Raw genomic sequence first — 22,925 nt, 5'->3', positions numbered from 1 at the left:
AGGTCGAAGGTGGGGTGAGAAGATATATTTGTATCTCCAAACCTGCATCCCCTATTTTTGGGAAAAACTTGATCCACACTTGAAACTAGGTCAAACTGAATTTTCATAGTCGATCGATCGATGTCAGAGCAATATGGAATAGATAGATACTATTAGAGGTGTAAAATAAGTTAGATATACAAGGCTAACGCCCTTATTAAGTTACATGTATTAACTCATCAAAGTCTGTCTTATATAAATTAAGCATTATAGTAATTGAAGATTAATTGATTGATCCACTCTCTTCTATTTTATCAGAAGTCTAAATATAAACTTAATTCTTGTTATTTTTAATCTCTACTTTCATTTACATATTCACTTTTCATTTCATTCGTTTTTCAAAAGTAACTTTTATTTTTTATTTCTTAAATAAATTAACCCACCAAATTTACAAGGTGAATTATATTCCTAACCTATTTTTAAAATCAGGTCAAATAATTTTATGAAAAAAAAAAATATTTTTCACCCACACTTTTTATCATTGACTAAAATTTATTAAAAATTATACAAGTCTCACTCATGATTTTATTATTTTCCTTTACATTTTATTTTTAATAAATTTTAACTAATAATTATAAATTAATTAAAAAAATATTCATTTCTAATACTCTTCCTGACCCCTTGACATCACACCCTTCTTCTGCAGTTGTTAACGGGGAAGGTAAATCCAATTTACCACCTCTAGATTTTGTTGTCATCTCTAATATATATTCACCATGCTAGTATTTGAATATACAAATAATAGAGTACCTACTCTCCTTTATTCACTTGACCAGCTATTAATTAGACAACCAACGATGGCTGTCAGAATCTAATAATCTATTCATCAATATTTGCTCCTCAGCTGTCGATGACATTGCCAGTAATAGTGTTTTATTCATTCTTCAAACTAAATAATTGTTGGTTTAAAAAGCTAGTTGAAAGGCAAAAGTAAATAATTCAAGCTTTTTAAGAGAAAAGGTAATGACAATGGACATGCAACACAAGGCACAAGGTACTTTAATTCTTATACTTTTATTCAACTAAATGTCATGATATATTTTATTATCTTCAATGACCAAAGCACTGCCTCGTACACTGTCTGATCGAGAATGAGACAGCAATTAATATTTTAAAATAAAATTTAAGAAGTAGACAAGACACTATGACAGCTTTAATAATAAATATGAACATGCCATTCATGGCATGTTTCAAAATGATAGCTTACTTTTTAAAAGATCTTTTTTTATGATCGATTATTTATTCATTTTTTGCAATTTAATTTTAATTTAGCTACTATTTATTGAGGAACTGGGAGGGATTTAAGCAAAGGTTGATGAGCTGAACCCAATTTGCAATCAGCTGAAATTGTAGGAGTAGAATTGTTAATGTTGATTCCTTGATCACCATTAGCTTTGTTGATGATATGGAGCAAGACTTGCTCAAGCTCTTGTCCATCATTCCAACCATGTACCTCTGCCTTTATCTTGTTAGAATTTTTGGATACTAAATCACGCAACGGAAATTCAATTCTAGGCATCAAATAGTCCCTATCTTTGAGCTTCAAACTAGGGCAAAAATCTCCTTTTCCATCTCCAAGGTAGATTAGTTTCTTCTTTCCTGCTGCTGCTAGGGAACTCTGAATCCTTTCTATCACCAAACCCTACATGTCATTAAGAAAATTTATTAGAGGAAAAAAAAAAGCTTGACACCAATTATAAATTATTTCTAGGGCAGTCTTGATAAATAAATGAATATTCTTTATGATTTTTATTTTGTTTGCTTCAAGGAATTAATTCTTTTTTTTATCATTGAAAATTTCTCATGTACATTTTTTATGCATGCGACATAATTTTGTCAAATGTTATCCTGGTTCCCTTGGATTGTGACATGGAAATATGACACGGATCAGCAAAGTGGATGATGTGGGGTGAATAATCACAAAATGTTAAAATTATATTAATTATATCAATTTTTTAATATGTATTCAACAATACACAATAAAAATTTATATATAGTAATTTTTTATAAAATATATATATATATATATATATAAGATATAATATACTTATAACATTAAATATTATATTTCTTTTTACAAAAAATATATTTATTAAATTTTTAACATATATCCTTAAATACATGTTAAAAAATCGTAATTATATTTAATATTATCAAAGTAAAATTGACCAAAGCATCCTCCAATAGGTTCGATATTATTCATCAGAGAATTATTAAGTGATTAACAATATAAGTAGAATAAATGAGAAATATTATTTCATGCATGGGCATAAATAAGTAATTAAATAGGTCTTGGGAGTTATGCAATTGCCTTGCACATGTTTGGTGGACAAAGATTGCATCCATGGGAAGATTTTAGATAATCATGGTAGGGAAAAATACTGAGCCTCCCTTCATTGACATGGCTGGGGTTGGTAATGACCTCTGAGAAACAATTCCACACTCCATGATGCTTCAGAATTGTCTCAATAAAGAAGATATTTGCATCACTCACAATCTTCAGGTCACATCTGAACCCAATTCAATTCCATAGGCACTAATGAGTATATATCTTCATCCAGCAAATAAAAAGCAAAAGACCCCACATAATTCACTAGCTATTTGATCATAAGGATGCAAATGGAAGAAATAAATTTAACGTGGTGAATGAAAAATAACAATAAATCCATTCATACTCCATCGATTTTCACCTTTAGACACGAATATATGTAATAAAATTCACTATAATAAACTAAAAGAATTTATAAAATTCTCCACAATTCTTTTCAAATGTCTCATTATTTTCCTACCAGGCACATAATATTACATGTAATAAAGCAGAGAGTGAAAGAGAAACAGCAGATAACCCGAGGGAATAAGCTTCCTCAATAGCATGGACAATGCGGGGATGCATTGGAGTCCTGTTCAGAATTTCTACAATTTCTTCAATGGTTTTTCCTTGTGAATGAAGTTCATTCATCATCCTATCCTGCAAGGTTTTAAGGAAAACAAAAAATAATACCGAAACATTGAGAGAATATAATAAGATAGAAAACATAGTATGTGAAGCAAGAAAATAAAACCATTAGAGGGTTCCAAGCCATGCTAGGAAGAAGCTTATAGAACTTTTGAGTTAAATCCGTCTCATCAAGCACCCAATTATCACTATCACACTCGATGATTGTGGAGTCAAAGTCAAAAATCACTACAATCCCAGCCATTTGAATTAAACTATGAGATCATGCACCTAAGTGAGAGGGTATTTATAAGAAAAGAAGGTGCGAGCTTGCACGTAACCATGATAATATAGCATTTTGGAGGAAAAGCTACTTTCTCTCCCCTTTTTCAATATACTTTTTTTAATAATTCTAGTAATACACTTTCTAATACATTATTTGTAACACACACTTTATTATTAACTAAAATTTATTTAAAATTAAAAAAATCATGTGAATTTTTTTTCTCACTAATGTTTCTCTCTCATGTTTTATTTTTTAAGTTTTGATAATTTTAGTCAATAACAAAAGTGTATTAAAAACTATGTTGTCACTTTTCAGCATTCCTCCATTTTCTTTTATTGGGACAAGCAATTTAGTTGAAGAGATAGTTAATAGATATACTCACAAAAATTAACATAATAAATATTCTACTATAAGAGAGAGTTAGACTAGCTATAATAAAATTAATGATACATAAAAGTGTTGTATAGACTTAATTTATACAAATTGTGTTGATTAAACTAATTAATTAAATTCTAGTTATTATTTTTAAAACTTCCCAAGTGAATATGATAGAATAAAAAATATTGGATATTCTAGTTGAATAAATATAAGATATTATAAGAGCAAGATATATTATGTTGTACTTTTTTATTTGAATGCATACTGTGATAATAATATTATGCTATCATATATAATATTTGAGAAAAATAAAAATAATAAAATAAAATTATTGAAATGATAAAATTATATTTTATAAAATGAGTAAAATATGTTTTATAAAAAATTTAATTTTAAAAATTATGAAAAGTATATTAAAAAAATTATTAAAAAGAATATTCATATAATTTTTTTTATAAAATAATAAAGATGATATAAGGTATGAATACGTAGGGAAAAAAAAGTTAAGATAATTAAATTTCTTTGCTTTAACTTGAGGTGTGGAAAAGGGCGTCATCATAATGCATATGTGTGTGTAACTGAGTACAACATTTTCTATAACTCAATCATATGAGTTGTTAATATGCCCTCAGGAATTATACGACTTGGGATAGAAACAAAATTTGACATCAAATAGGAAAGTTCAACAATCTTCAACACCCAAATTCCTATTTGTTTTTGACATTTTCACTCAGAAAATATTTAAATATTAATCTTCATAATTATATATATTATGTTATGTGTTTCAATTCCATATTACTAATGGGTTACGGGTATTGAGCCACCATGACACCATCATATTTTGTTTTTCTATATCAACAATTTCTTCACCTTGAAATTATTTATCTCCCAAAACTTGTTGAATGTAGTGTTTCAAGACTGATAGGAATATGCAAAAGAAGACAAAGACCAATCTGCCACACCTAATACTTCTCCCCAAAATAAAAATACTTTGACTGAATTTTTTTTACTTTATAGGTCATACCAACCACATTAGCTCTTAGTCTTTTAAAAAAAAAATACATAATCAGTTTGTCCTCAATAGCTAATTTAATGTAACTTTAAATAATTAATGCAATATCATTTATATTTATATATTTATAAATAGAAAACTCAAGTAAAATAGGAAAAAAATAAATAGAGGAAAAATAAATAAAAAATAAGTAATATAGTGAAAAAGTTTTAATATTTAAATGGATTGAAATAAGAGAAAAAAAATCTCCACTAGGAAGTGTAAATTTAAAAAAAATAGTTAAATTATATTAAAGTAATCATAAAGACTTAAAACTAATACCAAAAAAATATTTTTATTATAATAATTTTTCTTAATAAAAATTTGTTTTAAGTTTTTTGTATTATATAAATATTTTTAACAAATAAAAAATTATATTTTTGATCATCTAATTTTTACACTTTCAGAAATGACTGATTATCTTTTTTCTGTTTTATGAGTTTTCCTTATATCAATTATTCTTTTTATCCTTTCTCCTTTTTTTTTCTTTTCTTTCCTTTTTTCTCTTTTCCTTCCTTTCTTTCCTCCTTATATGCACCTTCACAATTTTCTTCCTAAAATTAGTTTCACATTTGGTGGAGCCATTGACAGTGTTTGAGGCAAATTTATTATAATATTATAAATTTAAAAAAATTATTATTTTATAGCAAATCTGAAACAATTTCTCAATCTGGGATTTTTTTGCCACGTGGATCAATTTTTTGCTATAACGGTTGGCGAAAGTAATTAATTTTTTAATTTTTTAATATCTATTTCGCCACAAAAAATATGAAATATGACTTCTTAGAGCGGTTAGTTTAAAACCGCTCTCATAACTCCATTTTAGAGAGCGGTTCCTTATGAATCGCTCTGGAATTTCAATATTAGAGAGCGGTTTCAAAAGTCATGTTAGTCATGTTAGTTTTGATGGATCTTCTAACCCGGGATTAATAACCCTACTTTGTTGTGAAGATGATGCCATCTATACAACAATAAAAAATATTAGTAAAAAAATTTCATTCAATAATAATAATAATAATAATAATATATTTTACTAGCATATTAATAATACATATTTTATAAAGGTTAAACAAATTTTCTAACAAATCATTATCACATTGTAATGACATCATATTATATTCATTACAATATATTATAAATGCAAAAATCAGGTGTATATAAACAAAATTAAATAAATAATTTTTTTTAAATATACTAACCTATATTCTATACATATTATAACTAAAGATATATAAATTTTTAATTATTCTAAATACAAATTTACATAAATTTTACATACAGATTTTATATAAATACAAAACTCTAATTACTAGCATAAAATTAAATTACATTTTAATTTTTTTCATATTTCCAATTTAAATCTACATAAATTACATTTAATTTATAATTATATAAATACTATTACGTTTTTTAAAGTAAAAATATTATTATTTACATACAAATTTTATTTAAATACAAAACTTTACTTACTGCATAAAATTAAATTACATTTTTATTTTTTTATATTTCTAATTTAAATCTACATAAATTTTATATAAATACAAAACTCTAATTACTAGCATAAAATTTAATTATATTTTTATTTTTTCATTTTTCTAATTTAAATTTACATATATTACATTTAGTTTATAATCATATAAATAATATTACATTTTTAAAAGTAAAAAATTTTATTATTTACATACAAATTTTATACATACATTTCATATAAATTATGATTACTGCATTTAAAATTTTACTTTATTATAGGTGTAAAAATTATTTATTACAATCAAACTAAATATAAATTTATATTTAGTTTTATATAATTATTTTATTTAAGTCAATTTTTAGTTTTATATAATTTTATTTAACTCACGTAAACTATATTTAGTTTTATATAATTACAATGCCTGAATGGTTTCACTAACTGCAGGGCGAAATAAACTTTCGCCAGTAACAGCGCAAATCATCTCAGATGTTGCCACGTGTATCAAAATCTCCCCAGCCGTCTATTTTAAATCTAAGAGCGGTTCCGGCAGGACCGCTCTCTGAGAGCGGTTCGCTCACTAACATGACTTTTGAGAGCGATTCAAATGGAACTGCTCTCTAATATTGAAATTTCAAAACGGTTCCTTAAGGAACCATTCTCTAAAATAGAGTTATGAGAGTAGTTTTAAACTAACCGCTCTAAAAAGCCATATTTTGTATTTTTTGTGGCGAAATAGATATTAAAAAATTTAAAAATTAATTCCTTTCGCCAGCTGTTATGACGAAAAATTGATTCACGTGACAAAAAAAAATTCCAAATTAAAAAATTGTTTCAGATTTACGTTTTATAAATTATTTTTTAGTTTACAATATTATAATAAATTTGCCTAATATTTGAACGTAGTTCACAGTTGCCTTTGCACCTGTGCATTCTGCCAAGTGATAGTGTATCAGTGTACCTCACAATTTCATTCTTCGCATGCTGCTGTGTGACATGAACAGAACTTTGTTATTTGACTTGGATAATGTGCCAAAAGAAGGAGAGAGATGAAATACAAGGAAAATTAAAATTAAGATAAAGACGTAGACAAAAAATTTGTAAGAAAAAAAATTGCATGAAAGAAAGATGATGAATAATAATGTGATCAAAAAGTAAAATTAACATCCGTAATAGAAAATAATTTAAATATTTTAAAAATTAAAGAATTAAATTAAATTTTTTAAAAATAAAAAAGTATAAAACTAAAATATCAAAATATAATCTTGTTAAAATAATAATATACCTGATCGCGTGTTTTTTCACTTATTCAAAAAAATAGAAAGATTTTTTTTTGTTGAATCAAACTTAAAAACTTTTATTCATCTTCTTTCTCTTCATTTAAACACTTAAACCTTTTTTCTCTGGCATATTTTCTTTTCTCTTCAATTTTTCAACCAAACATACCATTAGTCTTCTGAAAATTTATTTAATAATAAGTTTTTCAAGATAATTTAATAAGGAAAAATATGGCTTTTCGTTTATATTTATGTATTTACAAATAGAAAACCAAAATATTAGGAATATTTGAAGAAGGATCAAAATATCTATTCATTTTCCAGAATAAAATAGTGCTGAGAAGATAAAATAAGCAATCCACAAGGATCAAGATCAAACCGATATTTGTATTTGATAAAAGTTATTAGTTGTCCATCTGGACCAATTCCAACATGAGCTATTTCGATGAAGGTTTGATTGAGGTTAATAAACAAAAAGCCTGTGAGTTATGATACATTTGTAAAGATACTAAACTAATAAATCATGGCCGAACTGAGAGAACTTTGGGCAAAGCTTCAGGGGTAGAAACAGAGAGATTCTGTAGCTTGCAATCAGATGAAATAAGCTGAGCATTTTCCTCAATGGAAATTTTGTTGATTAAATGCAGTAAAACTTGTTCAAGCTCTTCTCCATCACTCCACCCATGGATTTCAGCCTTAACAAGCAAAGGGTCTTTGCATATCAATTCCCACACTGGAAAGTTCTTCCTTGGCATCATCAAGTCTTTCTCTTTAAGCCTCAAACTTGGGCAATAGTCACCACTTCCATCACCAAGGTAGATGAACCTCTTATTATCCTCTTGAGAAATTGACTCTTGAATTCTATCTATTATTAAGCCCTGCCATGATAAAAAGAAAAATATTTAGAATTATAATAATTGGTCACCAAATTTCAAATTAAAGAAACTTCTTAATGAGTAAACGAAGCTTCAATCCATCATCTTTTGGGAGATAATTCTACTTATAAATTGAACAATTGGTAATTGGTGGGCCTACGTCAAAATTATTCTTTATTTTTCTATTTCCATCAAATCCAGTGGGCTCAAATCGTAGACGCAAAACTACGATTGAGTGGTTGGTTGGCTAAGCACAGTTTTGGCATTTTTTAAAGGCCAAAATATCAGGAGACAGCACTCCATTGTTATAGGATAAAGTCATGATTCATGAACATATTGACTCACGTTAGCAACTATGTTCATGATTAAAAATATAAATAATAATATCCCAAAAGCTATAGCCAGTTAAGACCACCACGAAAGCAATATCAAGAAACATGTATTGTTGTCAATTGTTGACACAAATCATTTAAATAAATAACAAGAGTCCCAATTGAGTTTTTCACAATGATTTTGACAAATCAATGACAGGTCCGTATTATTAAAAAAATAATTTTAACAAAGTAAAAAAAGGGAATGGATTAAAAAGGAAGCATATAAATATATACCTTGCACATGTTTGGAGGGCATAAACTGCAGCCATGTGAAACCTTGTTAAAATCATGGTAAGGCAGAATCCTTAACCTTCCTTCTTCATTAACATAACCTGGATTAGTGTTAATCTCGGAGAAATATTCCCTTATTCCCAAGTGTTTCAAAATAGTCTCAATGAAAAACATGTTGGCATCACTAACAATCCTCAAATCACACCTGAAAAACAAAAAACAAAAAAAAAAAAACAAATGCCACACATTATTTATTTTTAAAAGGAAACAAGGCAAACAGAAACAGAACATCATGTAATGGAAATTTGAAAGACAAGAAAAATAGAAACAGAGTTACATACCCCAATGCATGAGCAGCTTTAATGGCAGGTATCACTCTGGGGTGCATAGGAATCCTATGCAGAACCCCTTCAATGTCCTCAATTGTTTTACCATGTGAATGAAGTTCCATCATCATCTTGTCCTATAAACCAAAAACATAAAACAAACAAAACACGGTTATTCATGTCATTAACACAATGTAGATTGCAAAGGTAAAAAATAAAATAAAATAATTCCAAAAGCTTACCATAACAGAGTTCCACGGCATGGTGGGAAGGAGTTGATTGAACAAATCAGTGAAACCCAACTCATCGATGACCCAGTTGTCACTGTCGCAATCGATGATGGTCTTGTCAAAGTCGAAAACTATCACAATTCTAGACATCTTGTATTTGGGGGATCACTAAAAACAGAATGGCCCAGAAGAAGAAGAAGAAACCTTCTTCACCAGAATTAGGCTCTATTTGGGTGTCTCGTAGTGCTCTCAAAATCGCTTCTTGGCGTGGATTTACCACTCTGAGAGAAAAGGGTATTTATAGTGATGCCAAAACCTAAATTCAAAAATAAAAAAAGGATCTTTGATTCCAAAGGAATATTACGTTGCACATGGATAGTTCGTGGTAGGGGAGAAGGTGGCCATGAATTGAAATTGAAATTGAAAAATTGCCCTTTTTACCCTCTAGAAGAACTTTCGGGGCGTGGCATTTGAAATTCAACCTCAGCCGTTGGATTTGATGAAAATGGGGTCAATCGAAGAATCGGAGGGTGTAGCACATGAGAACAAGACGCGGGAATAAAAGGGAATATTCGAGAGTGGAATTGGATGCAATTTTGGTGCTTCTGATTGTGAAACGCACTTCTCCACCGTATGCAGCCAACCAGAATATTCTGGGTATAGTCCCTTTCTAATTAATTCATGCATTTAATTTTCCACAAAAATATATAATTTAATTGCCATGCACCATATTTACAAAGTTTTTAAATTATAATCCTACGTTTGTGATTTTTTTCACTTATTGTTAACATATTCATGATTTTTTATTCAATATTTAAATGAAATTTCAGCAAATAATTTATAAAAATAGTTTATAATTTTTATAATAGATTCATTTAAGTTAGTCTCTTCATTAATAAATAAGAATATATTTTAAAAAATAAAACCAATAAACACTTGTCAAATTTTGGGGATTTTTCTGTGGTTGTTAAGTTGATCGCAAAGCATGTGCTCATGAAAATTCGAGCTCAAATTGAAGTGTATTTCATTTATTTAACTTTGTCGCTTTGCAAATTCAGTGGTCAAAATTCAAACTTCGAAGGTCCCCTGGAAACAATGCTGTCAACAACCTTCTTACATTCCAAATTATTTATTTTTATTTTCTTGACCATCACAGTATTCTGAACAACAAATTATGTTTATGTTTTACGATTATATTTTTATATTTAATAAAAAATATAAAAATATAAAAAAAATGTTATTGACAATTAGTAAAAGCAAATTCAAGTTCAGCTAAAAAATTTAAATATAATAAATTTATGTACCTTTACATACGCATCGAAGAAACTGTTAAAAAAGGGGAAGGAATTAGAGAGAGAGAGAGTTATAGTGATCTTTCTTTTGCCTTTGACAAGTTATTGAAGGCAATGACCAAATGGATTACGACTTAAAGCTGAAACATTAAGCTAATCACATTTCCAAAGACATAACCTAATCACACATTTATTTATTTATTATATAAACATGTTTTCATTGCAAAGAGAGTTCCTTATTACTATTTTATGTTTTTATTACCTTGTCGTCTCCCTCTTTTTTGCTTCGTCACATCTCATATCATCAAGATAATGATCACACTTAGTCTTTATTGTTGCTGGTTTTGACTAACTAATGGATTTTATTTTCTAAATCCGCCACTTTATTTGCGTCTTAAAATTAGTAATCCACTGATTTCGATTTGTGTAATTCAGATTATATTAAAGTTTGCATGTTGAATGCGATTATCAATTTTTTATTATTATTAAATTTATTTTTACATGCCATTTGTAAGTATTGAGAGTGACTTTAACATTTAATATCGATAGTTCTTGTTAATGACTTTTTATATAAAAAAACTCGATTGTTTCAATAAAATTGATATTTATAAGATTATTAATTTGATCATGATTGAGTACTTGCATGTTGCATGAATTCAAAATATTGTGAATCGTGATTAGTATTTTAGTTTAACTTAGTTTTAAGCTTTTGTAGAAAGAAAAAGATTCTTTTGAAACATGGTGTTGAAATGGTTTCCAGTTCCTGAGATTCCATTCACATAAACATTTTTATGGAAATAAAAGAAAATATTTAAAGATAATAATTATCATGCAATGGATTTTTTTATACTTAATCATGAAAAAATAAAACTAAAAGTGTAATCGAATTCATGAAAAATATTTTAAAGATGATCTACACATTATACAGTCCAGAAAAAATTTATGAACATGTAATATATTATTAATTAAGGGATTGAGTATACTCGCTTCAATTATAAAACTGATTTTCAAAATCTTAATTAAGTTCTGGTTGGAGGGAGACTCTTCTATTGCTATTTAATTTATTATGAGAGGAATATCGATAATATATTTTTAATATAGCTTTTATTATTGAATAAAATTTGTGTAAAACTTGCTTTTGCATATTTATTAAATTTTAAAGAAATATATATATAATCAAATATTTCATTATACTTGCCAATATTTTTCTTGACTATCCCTTTTATTAGTTTGCAATTTTCAAAAAATACTTTAAATGAATAACAATCAAAATATATCAATTTTAAGTAAATTATATATATATATATATATATATATATATATTAATAAAATGAGCTTTGGGAATTTTTTATTTGTTTATAAATTTTATCATTTTTCAATCTTACCCTCACAACTTTTAACTAACCGTATTTAAATAATTAATAATTATTTAGTAATTAAGTTCATAACCGATGTACCTCTACTCGTTAATAAGACCCTAAAATAGTATGATATATAGATCATATTTAATTACTATAATATGAGATGAGGTTTCTTTTAACTTTTAGGTTTTTAAAAAAATGATAATTATTTCATTCATTAGATAATTAATTGTATTAGTTGATAAAAAATTATTTTTAACAAAAGTAATAAAGAAGGACCTCTCTTTTATAATAGTGTAGAAGAAAATAAATACTTCTTATTAATTATATCATTCAAATATTATTGATTTTTTTTCGTAAGAATTCATTGGTCTGAAACAATGTCAATTATGATACTATCATTATATTGGATATAAGCTATAGTGGAACTAAATTATTGACAAAGAAATTTGATAATTAACATTAGGTTATAAGTTCAATTCGTATTGTCATCATTGTAAAAAAAAATTATTAAATGCTAAACTTAACGATAGAAATTTATTAAATTAAAACTAAGATAAACTAAATTTCACAAAAACTATTGTACATGCGTGACAGACACCAGACACATGAATAAACAAGCATTTATGCTGTTGTCCTCCTAAGAATAAAAGTCATCCAAAGTGTTCAAAAATGTCAAGAGATGGTAAAGAAACGTTAAAGAAAATATTCCTTCCATTTCAAAATAATTATTGACGATTAATAAATTTACTTTATTTTAAATTGTTTATAATTTTTAAAAATTTAAAAATATTTGTATTTTAATTTTGTAACTATCTTTAACATATCTATTGATAAAAATAATGATAGAAGGAGGGATGACAACATTAAATAACTTCATAAAATAATAATATAGCTTTGAATTTCAATTTTTTATAATTTTAAATAATAATAAATCATCTTTAGCTTTCGGTTTTTTTGCTTCAATCATTTTGAGACATGGCGGTGATGGAGGCAATTCTCATTTGCCAAATATATACAAACTTTTAGCAATTTTTAGGGTCACTTATAAATTAAAAAGATATTTTTTATTATTAATATTATATTAATAAATAATAAAATTAGTAATTTATTTTAAAAAATATTAATATCTTTTAATATTTGAAATATTAAAAGTTTATAATTATTAATCTAAAGAAACTCAAATTTATAGATATTATAGATAGTGTGCTTTTTTATTTTAATTTTTATAAAAAAATATTGATGCCATATATTTTTCAAATTTAGTTTTTTAAAAATAATTAATTTGAGTTCATGGCGAGGTATTTTATCAAACATGAAATTAAATATTTTTAAAACAAAAATAAAAATGGTAATATTTTCGAGAATTTGGTAGAAATTTGGTGAGGAGTTTAAGATTAAATGCAAAGCAAAGTGTCACATTTTGAGTTGCGTTAGAAGACACGTGGTACTGAAAATACGGTCTTACGTACATTATAGGAACCAAACAATGCTTTGGCATCATTGGTAAGTGCAAAGTGCAAATGTTGAGCGGTTAAGGCAAAGTTGGAAATTCCAGATGGAGCATTTGCAATCAATCTTCCACTTTTCTTTTCAACTTTTAGCAATTTGTGGTTGTTCATGCTAAACATTTTGCAATCAAACCACGTTTTCTTCTGCTTTTTTGGAAATGTACATACGTGTCTTTGAGGGTTCTTATTGAAGCCATGAAATCCCAGCAAGAAAGAAAATCAGCTAACTTCCTTCTTCAATGATTTGCTCCCCTCTTTCTTGTTTTTAATATTATCTACCCTCAAGAATGGTTGCATATCAAGTACCCAAAAATCAGATTAGGTGAAATTCATCAGGTTGTGACTTCAAAATTAAATTATACTCAATTATTTGATGGAATCCATTATTTTAACTTAAGTTTAATTAATTGGAAAATATATATTCTCGACCCATAAACACCTTTCCCCAACATCACTCATTTGCTCTGCCATATTCATATTCTCATCAGTATGAGTGACATTTAAAGGTGTTTAGTTAGGTAAAGTGCGATGGAATTAAGAACCCATTGATGATAAAAGATCATTGCCACACGTATATTCATTTAGGATAAGATTCTTTTAAAATGTGTTTGTTTATAAAATGAAAGAATTAAAAATTATTTATTACTGATTTACTTTTAAGTACATCATATATAATATTACTTTAAACTTTAAGGGAGTGTTTTATCCCACCTTAAATTACCAGAAGCTACTTCATATAATGTTCCAAGGCAGATTCCAAATAAACTAACATACTATACATAAAGAGAGGCAAATGAAAGCACAAAAGATAAGTTTCAAAAAATTCAATAATTGATGGGTCTATATTTTTCTTTCCAATGCTATAGATAGCTATGGAATAGGTTTGGAGAAAAAATTTGCATGAGTATAAGAAAAATTCTTACATCTTATTTAAGTTTTTTATTTAATTTAAATATAATAATTAATAAATTATAATTTATTAAATTTAAGTTAAATAAAATACTAAAATTAAAATAACTGTTAACCTGTTTATATTGGTTACCAAAACATGGTACATGAGAAATGAAAATAATGAAATTTGTATTCATATACAAACTGGTCCTATGTTGATGTATATTCAAACACATGCATGTGACATATGATCATTGGATTTCATTGACAGAACGAAACCTTGATATCATTCATCAGTATGGGATTGACTATTTAATTTCTTACGAGAAAGCAACACCTTAATTTCGTCATCATATATATATATATATTCCTGATAATCATGGAAGTAATTTGTTTTATTTAAGCATTGCTAGCAACACCTTGTGATATTATATGTGATTATTTATAATTATTTATTTATTATTATCTTTTTATGCATAAATATTTCAAAAAATATTCTTTTAAATTTAAGGAAATTAGCTTTCAGAAATAAAAATTTAATTGTTTTTCTTTCACTTTTTTTAATTTTAATTCATTTTCTTCCTTTTGCACTCTCATGTGATACGTAGTTGTGCAAGTGGGTTCTTTTCGTTTAGAATATAAAATAAAATGAATGATGCAATGAAATAAATGAGCCATGAGAATATATCGTGAAAACGTCACTTTTAATTTATATATTGATGAAATGAGATGATGCTCCACAAACATTCCTTAAACCATGCACCTTAACCATTCTAGCCTGAGAAAGTAAAGGACTAATCATTTTAATTTGAATTAAGATGTTTTATTAATATAATTCATTTTAAATTAACAGTGGTTATATAAAAAAATTCGTTAAAATTGTGAGATTGTTCACTCACCAAGTGATTGGACGAGATCTATCATTTAAATCACTCAAAATTAATAATATATATGATATTGCATATTGTTATTTTTATCTTTTATTTATTTTATCTTTTCTACATACATATTTTTAATATATATATATATATATATAGCACTTATAAAAGAGACCCTTTTGGTGTCCCATTTATGGTTAAAAAAAATTTCTATTGTGTGGGTGGTTGAATCTAGCTCTTATGTGGCTAAATCAAATTCCTCCTCACATAGCATTAAATTTTATAGATACGTGTTCCAAAAATAATTTGAAATATAAATAAAATATAAAATATATAAATTATTGCAATTTTATTTTTAAAATATTTTAAAAATAATTTATTAAGAAAAATGACTTTACCAGCGATTTACAAATATTTTAGGCAACATTAGTAATTTATTCCTCCAATTTTATTTTTTATTTTATATTTATATTTAGTCTTTAACTTTTATTTTTCTCAGTATTATTAAACATCGTCAAAATTATGTCTTTGAATTGGATTCGTCTTTATCTATTTAACTCTCAGTATATGGGCCATGGAATATTTGTCCTTAAAACAATGAAAGTAATTATTTCTTACATAGATACTTAAAACGAATATTTTTTTTTATCGATAATCGAATAATAAAATGAAAATAGGATAATTCTTCACTTTCTTTATTCTCACATTATTTATTTATTTTTCTTTTTTTTGGTCCATTTGGGAGGTTTTACTTTTGTCAATAGAATGTGGTTGAAAAGTAACGCGAATTGCTATGTCCATTCAAGATCATAGTCGGCATATACATTTTTGGGCCTCTTAATGTCCCAATTATCTGATGAACCCAAAAAAAATTTGAGACTTGCTTTAGGGTGCAAGAATGTCAACTTTCCCAAGAACTTCGATCATACATTTTGATCGAATCTTAAAATTTTGAGTATCGTTGACCCAAAAAAAAATAAAATTGAATGCTAGAAACAATTAAAATTATAAGAATTACAAAATTATAGGTATTACCCTGGCTTTACCCATAATGCATATTAATCCAACTAATGTTGGTGGAAACAAACATGTTATAAAATTTGAACAAAATTACGTGTAGTAGCAAATCAATATTGTTTTAGCCTAATGTCAAGTGTACGGTGATCGAGCTCAATTCAAGGTAAAGCAAGGATGGTGGCACATGCAGCTATAAAAACGAAGATGTTGATGCATAGAAAAAGGTTCAAAGACAATTGGTGGAATATTGTGTAAAAAGGATGATACTTGAAATATTTTTTAAATTTTAACATCTCTAGTGCTTATCACATCCGTAAAGTACGTCAAGGTTCATAAGATTTATCGAGTATATGTAAGTCATTGCCACTATTATTAAATTTCTTTCAATTTAATATTTCAGAAATATATAATGTCAAATTTTTTACCTCGTAAATTGGTATGTTGTTGATAGATAAATAACTATATAACGCGGATGAGTAAGGACTAGAAAAGAAAAACATCAATTATAAAAAAAAATCATATTAATAAAGTAAATAAACACCTAACTAAATATAAATAAAATCCTAATTTTATCTATTCTCCTATAATGTAATGAAAAAAAGCCTAAACCTATTGATAAATTAAAATAGAGATTGGAAGTAATAATAATTTGTAAACACACCAAGTTCCTCAATATTAGCATAATTCTAGTGAATTTACGAGAAGTGAATACTAGATATTATGAATTTTAACTAGCTAGGGAATTTAAAGCTTGAGAGTCAAATCAAGCCCCTCTACAGTTCCTTTCACAGGCATTGAAGGAGAATTACTTACATGGCCAGAAATATTATCAAGTCCCTCAGTACTTGCATTTAGAGGTCTTGTTGAAGAATCGCTTGCTCGATCCAAATTCTCACTATCTCGTAAAGGCTTGACATTGAAATCATGTCTCTCTAAGCTAGCATTTTGAGATCCTACTGGAAAATTGCTTGCTTGACCAAACTTCTCATTGTCACATAAACTAGGATGTAACAAATGTGGTTGCAACCCTAAATTTTGTGGTCTTCCACTAGATGTAGTAAAAAATACAGATTGATCGGATTTGTGGTGTTGATGAAATCCACTCCCACCGGCCATCAAAGTCTGCAAGAGATGCAAAGTGGGTTGAGAACGATTCATAATGTGGTGCCTTTGCCATGGATCATCACAAGAGTCATGTTTGAGTTGCATATGAGGCCATTTATAGTCATGAGGCTTAGTTTGATGAAACCCCATTGTTCTGCCACCAAATCCATAAGCTTGATTTGAAGCAAAGGTGGAATAATCAAGCGATGAGTCTTTGTAAGCAGAAGCCATGCTAAGAATCTTTTGCTTTTTTGCTGCTGCTCTTTCATCCTTGTGGGCATTTTGATGTCCACCCAAAGCTTGGCTATTTGTGAATTTCTTATTACAAAACTTGCATAATAATTCTATTGTTCTTGGTGGTGACTCGCTTGATGATGTAGTAGGAGCTTTTCCATGACTGCTATCAATTTCCATGTTCTTCTCCATTCTGTCTTGGCTACAAAGATTGCTTCCTGACTTGGAGGGTTCTTCCTCATCAGCATCATGCAACATAATATTGCTCTCAACGCTTTCTTAATAATGGTGCAACCCTATTTCCACTACTTTTATTTCATTAAGTTTCATTATATGGTGGTTTTGTTTGGCTATTTTGGCAATCTTTTCTTACCTTAGTTATCGGAGAACATATCTTAGTTGTGATGAGAGTTATCCTTCAGATATTGATGCACGTTGCTTCATATTGTCTTCCAATGTAGTTACACAAAATCTTGCTAAATTACGTATATACACTCTAGATTTCCCAATTTTAATAGAATAATCCTGTTAAATTTCAAAATTTTCTTAGTTAATGATATTCGATATACTTGATTATCAGGTTTTGATCTAATTTCTTTTTATTCTTATCAGATGCTGATTTCTTTTATTAAATAATATATATATATATATATATATATATATGAATTAATTATGAAGAAATGTGTTTTATATCTCAAATTATGTTATAAATTAATTTAAATTTAAATACTTGACTTATTAAGATTTAGATTATCTTCTCAAAGTAAGATAACATAATATCACAAAAATACGGTAAGATGTACAAATTACTAGTAATTAATGTGCATTATCTTTTTATATGTTACGTATCTTGAATTGTGTGATTTTTTTAAAATAAAAAAGAATTAAATGATAAATTTGTTATCAATATACTTATTTTGTGGCGTCCATGGTCTTATAGAACTTAGAAGAATTGATTTTCTTCTTTTTAAGAATATGCTAATCAAAAGATACTTTAAAATGTAAATTATTATTAAAAAAAACTATGTTTTTAAAGGTAGTTATATATTTATTTTAGGAGTATATTTTGTGTAATTTATTCCACGTAATATATATATATATATATATATATATATATATATATATGCTATTGTTAAATTAAAAGTTCATATAAAACATAAATTTATATAATTTACGTTTTTGCATATTTCATCCATAAAATTGTCTAAAAATTAATATATATGATCATCAAAACAATATAATATAACTTAATAATTAAACTTGTCAAATTAATATTTTAAAAGAATCATTAAAAAGAGAAAGTATTAAAAAAGTGCTCTTAAAATAAACAGATCCGTTTCCTTTTTAAATGCATTCTCTCTTTTTTGTATTTTTTTTTTCTTCCTTCGCTTAATTCTCTACTTTCTCTGTAAAGTTCCTAACGACATATTCAATTTCTTGTATTTTTATTTTATTAAAACTATGAATAACGTAGTTTTATTGTTTTTCATTAACAAAATATAAAGATAATTTTACAAAAGAAAAATATAAAAATCTAGAAATTGAAATAAAGATTGATTTCAAAAATAAAATTTATCTTTATTAATATGGTCTATCAAAATTTAAAAATTAAATTAAAATTAAAATTAATTAAAATTAAAATAATCTTAAATTTTAATTTATCTAAAAGAATTATAGATACAATGTATCAATATTTAAATTTTAAAGTAAATTAAATTTGAAATTATAATATAAGAATGATATTTAAAAGAAATAAAAAAATTAACTACTAAATACTCGAGAAGTCATGTGATATAAAATAAATAAATAAATAAATAAAAACACTGTCATTTAAAATAATTTTTAAAATACTCATACTTAAAAATAAAGATAATCAAATTTAACATACTAATATGTTCTTAAATAATATATATATATATATATATATATATATATGATATAATATTTTATTTGCTTATTCAACCTAATCAAAGAAATTTTTAAATTGTCTCTTAACCTGTTTAATTTTCTTATTTTTATTTGAAAATAAGCATGTACACTAAGTACTATGATTTTAATAGAAAAAGTATATACTTGGCCTGTGAGCCAACTAGAACAATTTGTTTATGCAGGAAAAAAAATACTTCATATATATGTTAACATAAAACCTTTGTTCAAATAAAATTACTTTAGATAAATAATTATTTATTTGTATTAAATAATCTCAATGCTAAACACGTGTTTCTTAAATAAAGTAATGACAAATTAAAGCTTACATAACATGTTGCATTACTATTCTTTACAATAGCAAAATCTAAACTAATTTGGAAGATGACAATATAAGAAAAAATGATGAATGTTGACGTGGATTACACTTATTATAGGGAGGAAGTTAAGGCATATATTGTGTATTGTTGATAGTCAAAGCTTGCATGCATGTCCATTGTTATCAAAGTTTGAAATTCACCATCGATTGTTCTAATTCATTTCCCCTTCTTATTCAAAGTGGGTACTGGTAAGCGAACCATTGACATCTCAAGAGCTTTTAATGTTGTGTGTCTATCCATTTCTTTTCAAAATCACAGTTTTTTCTTTCAGTAATCCTCTAAGTACAGAAAATTCAACTTAGATGCTCCCATATCTACCTTGAAAATAACTCTTCTCCTTTTCTTTGTCCAAGTATTTGACCAGCCATTTTTCTTTCTTCAATTTCCCTATATATTAAATTAAACTAAAATTTGTATTTTATATATATATATATATAATATACAAAATTTTAACTATTTTTCTTTTAATTTATTTTAATTTTACTTGGATTTTAAAAATACTCCGAGGATGGATCTTGTTGCTAGCTATTTATTAACTAACTTTGGACAGCTCCTGTAAATTAAATGGATGCATGAATCTCTGGCGAAACTGAGCTGGCAACCACACACATGTGAAATGGTAACACTAAGATCACACACACAATGGTCCATCTTAAACACATCATGCTATGTGGAGACCACTTGCGAACTAAAATGATCTCACACATCCATAAAAGAATAGACAATCAAATCAACTTGAATTTAGTTATGGGAGCACATTAAGGGTAGAATTTGGTGCATTATTTGGAGGGATTTTAGCCACCCATTGACTAAACATATGCCAATAGCTAGAATGTACACAAATTGCACGTATTTGGTATAAATGCATTGAAAGAATAGCCTAAGCCATAAATTTGAATTTTAAGGAGTTAATTAAATAAATAACACTCCGAATTCAATCCATTAAGTTTTGAATGAGAATGATAAGTGGTAAAACAATGAGCAAGATAGAGACTTAATAGCAAAGAAACAAGGTGTCAGTTGTCAGGCCCTCCATTGATAAGGCACAAATAAGATACAACTTCAAACAGTGTATTTTGGGATTTCCCCATGTCATCCCCACATTGCTTTAAATATCTAAACATTATGCACAACAACAACTTGTCATGTAAACTTCCATATATCCAAGGATGCTTCAAAAGCTATGCAAAAACATACACCAAACATGTGATGACCACTGTCACTATATAACAACATTTCACATCCCTATGCTCTATCCCCGCAAAAAATGACTTCCTTTTTTTTTACTTTTCCAAATTTCACCATTGGTAAAATTGAACGATACCAATCACAAACATAAATATAAAAAAGGTAAAAACAAAAAGAAGCCTTTACCTAAAGGATGCTGCTTTTGTGATCTTGTGGTGAATGATCCTCCATAACAGCATGCTGTCCTTAAGCTTGAACAAATTATATAACTCTTTAGACAACCAGTTTCTGAGTCTATATATCTATATATGTATATATATATATATATAAAAGAACAATCAGCATAACTGAAAAGCAGGATTAAACCAGAAAGGATCAATTCTTTTTACTGAAAGCTGGAGCCAGGTGTGTATATTGCAAGATCAGACCAACCATGGCTACCATTCCAACAGCTTGAATCACCATTTTGCATGCCCAGAAAGCTCTCTGAGCTGCCATTACTCTGCATCTGATTTGGACCCGAATCCGTATTCACAACTGGGTCACAACTCACATCCTCCCCAAATTCACCCATTTGCACCATTTTTAGACTTGACCCATTTGAATTCAGGCCCTCTAAAAGGCCCCCAAAATGCCCATTCGATGCCAAAAGGGAACTGAAACTCCCACCAATGCTTAACACCCTTTGGTCTTGATCAACCGGGTTGGTGTAAACCCGGGTCGGGTCAGCCTCTGGAGCTCCAGGTTGGGCTGCAGAAGAGAGTGATGATGATGATGATGGTGTGGCGCGTTTGGAGGTTGATGAACGTTTTGTGCTCTTTCTGCTTCCACCCCCAACTGGGATGTTTCTCAAAGCACCACCTTTTGTCCAATACCTTCTACAGTTCTTGCAGAAATGGCGTGGCTGTGAGAGGTTGTAGTTGTTGTAGTAGCAGAATTTGGTGTTTGTGGATTCACAACGTGGGCATTTGAGTTGTTCTTGTTCAGGGAATTGGGGCTTCATGGGATGGAATGCCGTTGGGTCTTGCATCCTTTTCTATGCCTTAAAAAGACTCAAATTTCAAACACTTTATGACAGTTCTGTGGAAACCTTTGAAGGGGTTGAGGCTTTGTATGTGGTTTTTAGGAAGAGAGGTGTCAAGTTAATTAAGATATGAGTGGAAAATGGCATTCAAAGGCTTAAGGGTGTGGTTGGTATACTAAGATCAAACGGTTGTTAGCTTTTGAAGGATGTGAAGTGGCAAAAAGGAACCCCCACTGAACACAAAGTAGAATGCGGACAAAAAGTTTGGATATGCTTTTTTCAGACCTTGATATGGATTTTAGTCATAACACACCAAAATCACATCTACAAACAATTTCAGAGAGTTTGTTTTGCAGGGTTGAGAGACAGAAAAAGGTTACAAGGTCATGGATAAGTGCCAAATGCAGAGAGCTTATTTGAACCTTCTATTCTATCTAAGATGTGGAGGATTATAGTGACTCAAAAAAGCACACAGATTAAACAAACTGGGTAGGGGGGAAACCATGTAGCATTAAAGATCAAAGGGGAAATAAATATTTGAAGAGTATGAAAATCTTGACAAAGATAAAGAACAGCTATGTATGTATCTAATCTTCACTCAGTTTATCCGCGTGAGGGTGACCACAAGCTCAGACTTCAAATAGAATCA

General features: G+C 27.7%; 4 protein-coding genes across 4 annotated transcripts; all 4 read right to left on the bottom strand.

Annotated features, from left to right (window-relative positions):
* Positions 1-1,035: 1,035 nt before the first annotated feature.
* On the bottom strand, positions 1,036-3,247 carry LOC113850235 (inorganic pyrophosphatase 2-like). Its single transcript, XM_027480688.1, has 4 exons — positions 3,102-3,247; positions 2,886-3,007; positions 2,351-2,549; positions 1,036-1,681 (listed from the first exon to the last, which is right to left on the bottom strand). The coding sequence occupies exons 1-4, from the start codon at positions 3,237-3,239 to the stop codon at positions 1,319-1,321; spliced, it is 822 nt and encodes a 273-aa protein (XP_027336489.1). The 5' UTR covers positions 3,240-3,247; the 3' UTR covers positions 1,036-1,318.
* Positions 3,248-7,784: 4,537 nt separating this feature from the next.
* LOC113849202 (inorganic pyrophosphatase 2-like) lies at positions 7,785-9,756 on the bottom strand. Its single transcript, XM_027478922.1, has 4 exons — positions 9,483-9,756; positions 9,256-9,377; positions 8,918-9,119; positions 7,785-8,312 (listed from the first exon to the last, which is right to left on the bottom strand). Exons 1-4 carry the CDS (start codon positions 9,618-9,620, stop codon positions 7,956-7,958), a joined length of 819 nt encoding a protein of 272 aa, XP_027334723.1. The 5' UTR covers positions 9,621-9,756; the 3' UTR covers positions 7,785-7,955.
* Positions 9,757-17,164: 7,408 nt separating this feature from the next.
* LOC113851019 lies at positions 17,165-18,016 on the bottom strand. Its single transcript, XM_027481510.1, has one exon. It carries the CDS (start codon positions 18,014-18,016, stop codon positions 17,165-17,167), a length of 852 nt encoding a protein of 283 aa, XP_027337311.1.
* Positions 18,017-21,637: 3,621 nt separating this feature from the next.
* LOC113850409 (dof zinc finger protein DOF3.1-like) lies at positions 21,638-22,925 on the bottom strand. Its single transcript, XM_027480948.1, has one exon. The coding sequence runs from the start codon at positions 22,280-22,282 to the stop codon at positions 21,638-21,640; it is 645 nt and encodes a 214-aa protein (XP_027336749.1). The 5' UTR covers positions 22,283-22,925.

The sequence above is a fragment of the Abrus precatorius genome, unplaced genomic scaffold (genome assembly GCF_003935025.1).
Source record: "Abrus precatorius isolate BTA unplaced genomic scaffold, Abrus_2018 Scaffold9, whole genome shotgun sequence".
Classification (NCBI taxonomy): domain Eukaryota; kingdom Viridiplantae; phylum Streptophyta; class Magnoliopsida; order Fabales; family Fabaceae; genus Abrus; species Abrus precatorius.
Note: the sequence above shows the minus strand (reverse complement) of the source record. Positions and strands in the feature narration are given on the sequence as shown.